Source organism: Monopterus albus, unplaced genomic scaffold, assembly GCF_001952655.1.
Source record: "Monopterus albus unplaced genomic scaffold, M_albus_1.0 scaffold65.1, whole genome shotgun sequence".
NCBI lineage: Eukaryota > Metazoa > Chordata > Actinopteri > Synbranchiformes > Synbranchidae > Monopterus > Monopterus albus.
The window spans coordinates 1785012-1793335 of NW_018127945.1; the positions used below are offsets into that span (position 1 = coordinate 1785012).

Here is an 8324-nt window from a genome sequence, read left to right on the forward strand (position 1 = left end):
GACTAAACCTCACCCATTAAAAAGTAGAAATAGTAGCTGAAACCTGCAGATTGGCTGTATGAGTCATCAATGGGAGAAATGTATTCAGACAGACAGTACTACATGGCAATCACTGCCACCTCATTCATTTCATGAGGCAACGGTGTTGGTAAGCAAAGACAATGAACTTGGCCCAGGTTTTACCACAGCACAACCTGACCTCATCTTCCAAGCAACTGCATTAGACCAATGAAATGCATGCAAGTGTTCATTTTTGTTCTTACACTTCATCTGGGGATTGTAGTGACAAGGCAGGGATAAAATGACTGCGCCTTCAATCAAATTTCAGAGTTGGAATGTCCTTACAGCACCATGTTGTAATGAGTGTGTTTACATGGACAGCAGTATCCTGGTTTTGATCATATTTGGCATATGGTGTTTACATGGAACATAGAGAAATATGGTTATGTGTATCCCTGTGTACCTGATAAAAACTAGTATCCTGCTTACTGCTTATTGAAAAAGACTGAGTACATACAAGCTAACATTAATAACCATTAAGCAACTCAGTACTACCTGGAGTTGATATATGGCCTGTTGGAGGCTCAATACCTATTGGCCAGGTAAAGTTGGTTTCAAATCCTCCCTCCTCTGCAGTGAAAAATGGACCATGACCAAACCTGTTGTCCACTATTTCAAAGAATTTAAAAGTTGCTGATTTTCCCACGTAGTAATTTTTCTTCAGGATTTTCCACTGTGATCAGACATATTCTCATGTTCACGTGGGGAAACCAGTGTCCTGTAACTTGTCAGTCGTGGGGGGGCTGGAGCTTAACCCAGCGGACATTGGGCAAAAGGCGGGGTACACCCTGGACAGGTCACCAGTCTATCACAGGGCTCACATGTAGACAACCAACCACACACACTCGCACTCACTCTTATAGGCAATTTAGAGTTGCCAGTCAACCTAAGCTGCATGTCTTTGGACAGTGGGAGGAAGCCGGAGCACCTGACTTGTAACATCTCCTCCAGGTAGTTCAAGTGTCAGGATGGCCAGGAGATAGAGCGGGTTGTTTCCTAACTGGAGGATTAGCGGTTCGAATCCCGGCTTGTCCAGTCAACGTGTCGAAGTGTCCTTGAGCAAGACACTGAATCTCCAGTTGCTTCCGGTGATAACACCGGTGTATGAATGTGTGAGTGTTTCGGATTGCGAATGCCTGGGCCAAGTAGTGTGAAAGCGCTTTGAGTGTGCTGTAAAGCATAGAAATGCGCTATATAAGTATAAGACTGTTTACCATTAGAAAATGGCACTGAGGTGTACTGCATGTCTACAGTACACCTGCTATTCTGAACTATTGCCAATGATAATTTCCTTCTCAATGGGTGGTGCAGGTTTACCTGAAACTGCAAGCAAAGAGCTATAGATTTGAAACTGGTGCTGAATAGTTGGATGGGCTTAATTTCAGTTGCTTTGGATCAGTAGCATTTATCACTGTTACTTCAAAAAGAAAAAAATGGCTCAACATCAGTATGGTATCTGTGAGAATTTCACCAGTTTTTCTTTTGTAAATGGTAAATGGACTGTATTTATATAGCGCATTTTTCCACAGTGTGTTGCACTGGCCAAAGTGCTTTACAGGAGATCATACACCATTCACACATTCACACACAACATTCACACACCGATGACGACAGCCTGCCACACAACGGCGCTAGTCAAGCCACTAGGAGCAATTCGGGGTTCAGTGTCTTGCAGGGACACTTAACCACCAACTTGCTGGTCAGGAGACGACTGCCCTACCTCGTGAGCCACAGCCACCCCATTGTAGCATTTAAACACTTATAGAAAAAATACTTTTTACCAGGTTCTTAATGTAAACATCTTGGCCTAAACTGACCTTTAGACCAGTTTGTTCTTAAACTTCACAAAGGTGGTTCTTGCATTTGGTAGAAACAAGATCTGCTTCTGTTTAATCTGAGCATGAACCTTGTCATCCACCATCTTTTAGCTCCAGCAGAAGATGACAACATCATGATTGTTGACTCTGATGAGGAGGGGGGGGCCTCTTCCAGCTCAGCAGCAGCGACCAGTGGCTCCAAAAGGAAGCACTCAGACACAGAAACCGGTGAGACCTCCACCAAGCGTCCACGAACAGACCAGTCAAGTGCAGCGGCTGCCCCCACCGAAGATGACGATGACATCATTGCTCTAGACTAACCCCTCCTAGCTGGTCTCTTGAAGGACTGAACTTTTTAAATGTCATTTTGACTCAAGACTGATAGTAGGCTAAAATAAAACACCTCTTTTATGAAGAATGGTTTACTGCCCTGATTTATCTCTCATGACTTCTCCTCTCCAACTGTGTGCTTTCATACTTGCTTTCTGACATGATGTAAATAGATTCTACACTTTTACAAGGTTTGAAATAATACAACTTCTTTTGTTATTAATTTCTAGTCCTTGTACAATGCTTCTCATGATGGTAAAACAGTCGGATGCTTATTTTGTATTTTTTTTAATAAATGTACTGTATTTCTCATGCTACACAGATCAGGGTGTTTTTGTGCTTTGTGGTCAGGCTACAAAAAAATATAAGAACCAAAACATTTTCTTGAGTTGTAATATTGATGCTAGTTGTTGTGAAAGGACTTCACACACACAGGGCCAGGAGTCTGCAGCCTGTGGTGTTTGAGCCTGATTGTTTGCCTGTGGGTGCTGTTGTCTGTAAAGCACAGAGGCACTGATGAAAGAGTTTGGCCATATTGGGCCATGGGGGGGTTAGTTTGCTACCTCTTTTCTAGGACTGATCCTATTTTTAAAAAAATGTTTTGGCTGCAAATATGTAGCCATGCCCTTAACAACACCACCAGGCATCCAGCCCTTAGAGATTCAACAAAACTGTTATTCCTTCAACCACGCATCAGCACAGTGGAGCTAACATGGCTCCTTGTGACACTGTAATGACTCCACTATATCCTTCAAATGCTCTTGACTAAGCACATGTGGCTTAGGTCCAGGTCACTAGTAGTGTAATGTAAATGTGTTACATGTTTATTTTATCAGTATGACTTGGTTCTGGTTGAGCAAAGAGGTTGCAGTTTTTCTTCTCATACTACAGAGGTTAAACTGGATTGACTTATGACGGTGGAGTACTGAACTCTGACAACAAAAGAACCACAGACATAAAGTGCAACCGTTGAGCCCCTGAATCAGCATACATAATTTCATATTTCATTGTGATTTGACTTGGTGAAAGGCTGTAGGAGCCCTTTGGATCAATGTAGTGAAGACAATAAACTCACCAAATACAGCAAGGTCTTGTTTATGTTTTTATTTCCAAGAACCTTATACAATCATTTTTGCAGGTTGAATAGATTGTATATCCATCCTATAAAGGCTGTATTAGAAAATAACCTAAATGCATCCCGTAAATGTAGACTGATTTTATATTATGACAAGTTTATGTAGTCAAAAATTGGTCTGTTACTTGGACTGTTACCTTGAGGGCTTGTCAAAAAAAGTTCAGTAACATGAGGGAGTCCAGTGCACAATAGCACTGAAAAAATGTGTAGTTCAGAAATTATCAAAGGTAAACAGTAAAACCACATGTCTGTTAAAGCCTGTTTTGTCAGTGATGTTCTCTGGAGATAATTCTGTTTTCTTGGTATTCTGGTAGATATTGCATGTGTTCAGTTCAGGGTCTAAAGTTTGACAGCCATGTGGTCAGCTCTGTACAAGGTGTGACACTGTTGAAAACAGTGACCAACTCTGCTACCTAGCGCGCGTGCACACACACACGCACACACACAGATAGCACTTTACCATAAACAAGCCTTCTAGACTGACATAGATTGTTCACACTGTCTGCAAAAGACTCTCCTCTCCGCAGACACTTGTCATTACAGGTATAGTTCAGGTATAATTAATCACGTAACTGAAGGCTCTGCTCAGTTTAAGTATCCCACTAAGTCGGGTTGTTAGCCTGCATGCACAATACCTGAAACTGGCAAACTGAAATGGAAGGCATCTTTCATTAAAGAGCCCACAGCATGGTTTCCCTTTTTTTCTGGCTTGTCTACAATGTTACAATGGTGAATTCGGTGAAGGACTGTTATTCATTAGAAAGAAAGCTTTTGTAGTTATTTACAACCAAATGTATTTTGTTTGATCATCTTTTAGATCCCAGGATGTAATTACTGTAATAACAAAAATTACACTTATTCACAACAGTCATCAATGGTGGAAATTAAACTACTGTGTTTAAATACAATATTAAGGTATTTTTACTTGTGTATTTCCATTTTATGCTACTTTATAGTTCAAATGATGTATCTTTCACTCCACTGCATTTTTGACACCTATAGTTACTAGTTAGTTTGCACATTTCACATGTAAAACATTCGACTACTTTTAACATATGAGACATATTATGGATCAAACTGCCTCATTCATATTCTGCATACACATTAAAGCATCAGGAAAGAAAATATCAACACAATATGGAGAGGTCTGTTCTGCATAATTCATTTTCCTTAATATTTTAATTAAATATTTCTGATAGTATGGCTGTACTTCTACTTAATTACAACTTAGAATCTATGTTTCTAATTGTGTATATTTTACAGATCCATTTCTTAAGTAAAACTTTAAATTCCACAGTATTTTTACTTTCCAGCTGTACACTAATATTAATCATCCAAAGTGCTCAACGCCCTTCAGAGGAGGCCGCTGATTGGCCAGCACAGTCCCCCTCCCCTTCCTGCCCACAGTGCGGTTTTGTAACGCCAGGCCCATGTTATTGTTTATTGAGTGTCTGCTCCAGAAAAGGTCCTTTAATGGGGTTCAACCTAGGTCATAGCTTCAGCAGATACAGCTGTTGGCTTTTATGGCAACAATTCCATCGAACTACGCTAAGTTAAAACAAAAACCTGGCCTTTCCTTCGCCTCCAGGAGCAGAGACAACGGAGAGTTCAGTTTTGAACGGGCTTTGCACCGAGAGCTAACTTTGGCGGAGTTACCTTACAGCTACAACAAATAACACATAGGTTAGCTACGTGTTAGCTTCGGATAGAACAGCGCCTCCGGACGACGTTAACCGGATGTTTCACCGCTCGCAGAGAAGCTGGTAACGTTACGTTGATCAACATGGTGACACTGTCATCTGTAGTAAGACCCCTGGCTTCCCAGTTTCACCGACGGCTCGTCAGACACGCCAAGAGTCACCGGATAACGCCCGCCAGGAGATGCAACCTCGCGGCCTGCTCAAGCAAATATGTGCTGTCACAAAGTAAGTACGAGCCCAGAACACGTTGTACTGTACACAGCGTCCATGTCGACACGCCGCCTCCTAAGTAAACATTTACCGCTCACATTGGCGCTGAGTGTTTCAGAACGGCACTGCTGGACCTTTATTTAGCCTTTATCGTGGCGTTGAAGCCTTTCACTGTGGACCACACATACAAACAGTCTTTCCTCATATAGTGTCAGTTATTTGTTACTTTTGTTGTCATCTGAAAAACGTGCACAGAGAGGATCGGAAAGATCGGACCAGACTTTCCTCATCACCGGATCTGGATCAGGCACTTCTGTGTTGACCTCAGACTCCAGGTTTTCCTAATAAGTATTTAGATCCCAGGTGACCGAACCATATGAAGACCTTTGACGTCATTGGCCACTTATATCACTTAGGGCTGTACCCAACTAAGGATTTAGTCAGCGCTAGTACCACTATTCATTCTTTTTTCTTTCTTTCTCTTTATATACAGCGCCTTGCAAAAATATTCATACCCCTTTGAACTTTTCCACATTTTGTCACATTACAACCACAAACTTAAATATATTTTATTGGGATTTTATGCAATAAATCAACAGAAAGTATTGCAAAATTGTGAAGTGGAAGGAAAATGATACGTTGTGTTCAAGATTTTTTACAAATAAAAATCTGAAAAGTGTGGCGTACATATGTATTCAGCCCGCTTTACTTTCATATCCCTAAATAAAATCCAGTGCAACCAACTGCCTTCAGAAATCACCTAATTAGTAAACAGAGCTGAAAATGGAAAGTGTATGGCACAACTGCAAACCTACCAAGACATGGCCGTCCACCTAAACTGACAGGCTGAGCAAGGAGAGCATTAATCAGAGGAGCAACCAAGAGGCCCATGGTAACTCTGGAGGAGCTGCAGAGATCCACAGCTCAGGTGGGAAAATCTGTCTACAGGACAACTATTAGTCGTGCACTCCACAAATCTGGCTTTTATGGAAGAGTGGCAAGAAGAAGAGTGACCAAGCTAAGATCCTGTGGGACTTCAAGGTACAAACTGAAGAAGACCATATTGATAGATGTATCCCAGGAACAACATCTGACATCTCTGTCCAGAAGAGCGCAGTCCTAGGAACAGCTAAGAGACTCCCCTCCACTAACTGTCTCACCAGGCCAGGTACGCACAGTCATGAGGAAGATCAACCCCCGCAAAGCAGCAGGACCGGACAACATCCCTGGGAGGTCTCTCAGGTCATGTGCCAGCGAGCTGGCTGATGTTCTCACCATCATCTTCAACCTCTCCCTCGGCCAGAGCATCGTTCCCACCTGCTTTAAGACCACAACCATTGTCCCCCTTCCCAAGAAGAGCCCGGTCACCTGCTTGAATGACTACAGGCCAATGGCACTCACCCCAATTCTTATGAAGTGTTTTGAGAGAGTGGTGTTGGCCTGCATTCAGAGCAGTATACCGGACACACTGGACCCCCTGCAGTATGCCTACAGGCCCAACAGGGCCACCTCAGATGCCATCGCAGCTGGCCTCCACTATTCCCTTGGGCAATGCGGGGGTTCCGTGTCATGCCCAAGGACACCTCGACATGTGGACTACAGGCACCGTGCTGTGAACCTCACACCGTCTGTTGGGGAGATGACCCCTTTTACCCTCTGAACCACAGTCACCTTATTTACATGTACGTCATGTTATGGAAGAAAAGGTTTGGTCAAAAATGCGACCATGTAGGACCCACCACCGGATGGGCCTAGTTTCCGTTCTATTTAACTACACTATGTAACAAGGGACATGTTGGCACCCAATGGAACACAGCTAAAGACACATGAAGTAATTTATCCAATCACCATAGTAGTATATTAGGCTATATCATTGTACTGATTTGTTGACATAGCCTGGATTCATGTTATTTATTCTCCTTGAAATTATAGTGTGTGTGTGTGTGTGTGTGTGTGTGTGTGTGTGTGTGTGTGCTCTGGCCCAGGCTCGAGTCAGGGGCGCATCCAGCGTAAAACATGTGCCAAATGTCAACATGCGAGTCGTCAGTGTGACGTTTCGCTGTGGCGACCCCTAAACGGGAAAAGCCGAAAGTGTGTGTGTGTGTGTGTGTGTGTGTGTCTCTCTCTCTCTCTCTCTCTCCTCTCTCTGTCTGTGTGTGTGTATTGGAAAATAAGATAAAGTGTTTGCTGGGTAGCTAACATCACAGCAAGGGATTGGTGCACTATCGCGCTGCTGTGGCCCTGCTTGTTTGCAGGAGTGACTAAGATCTGATGGCCTCCTCCCACAAACACAAGCTGTGCTCTGCACTGAACTAATTGACTCAGAATGTGCTGTTGTGCAACTAGAGAGAGAGAGAGAGAGAGAGGGCACTGTTTTTGAAAGTCTTGACATGTCCAGCTGTTCTTACTATTTCACATGAATTATCAGTAAAGTACCAGTGCCACTCTAGCATGTTGGGTCAGTACATCCAGAAAATTTTTGCGGCTTTATTGTGAAATGCAATGCTTGGCACTTTATTTATGAAACTTGACTAGCTGTGCTATTGCTTACAATAGCCGTTAACTTGAACACAGGTTTTACTCCAGGTAGATTTCAGCAGCGTCAGTGTCTTGTTCAGTGCCACCTCTGTAGGACACACTGCTGGAGTCAAACCTGTGTTTAAGTTAACGGCTTATGGCTGATGTATTTCAAAGCTAATTTGTTTCATACACGCATGTCATTTTCTAATTCAAAACGGCTAATAATCATGTGATACTTTGAGGAGCACTACAGAGCGATGCACTGGCACCACAAATCAGAACAACCTCACGGCTAACAATTACAAAAGGACTGAGCACGAATGGTTTTATTCTGTCTGTACAGTATCAGTCAGGTGGCCAGCTCCTCTGGAGGGGCTGGTGAAATCCGATGAAGATGAAGCTCATCTCCCAGCTCAGCTTGACTGACAGCAGAATCCTTAATCCCTGTGCTCCGTAAATGGAAACTCGACTGCTTTTGGGTTCTTTGACGGCACTTGAAAGATTTTCTTCGGTTCATCTTGGCCAGGACAGGGAGGAAAACGGTTTTAAACT

General features: G+C 43.0%; 2 protein-coding genes across 2 annotated transcripts in view; both read left to right on the forward strand.

Annotated features, from left to right (window-relative positions):
- The window catches only part of uba2 (ubiquitin-like modifier activating enzyme 2), a 21315-nt gene extending 19023 nt beyond the window's left edge, over positions 1 to 2292 (forward strand). The window contains exon 17 of the mRNA XM_020604412.1: positions 1989 to 2292. Within this exon, the coding sequence (XP_020460068.1) occupies positions 1989 to 2197 (209 nt within the window). The 3' untranslated portion in view covers positions 2198 to 2292. The remainder of the gene's footprint in view (positions 1 to 1988) is intronic.
- A 2425-nt stretch (positions 2293 to 4717) lies between these two features.
- Positions 4718 to 8324, forward strand: part of ca5a (carbonic anhydrase Va) — a 19060-nt gene continuing 15453 nt past the window's right edge. Inside the window, exon 1 of the mRNA XM_020604374.1 lies at positions 4718 to 5267. Coding sequence (XP_020460030.1) covers positions 5126 to 5267 — 142 coding nt within the window. The 5' untranslated portion in view covers positions 4718 to 5125. The remainder of the gene's footprint in view (positions 5268 to 8324) is intronic.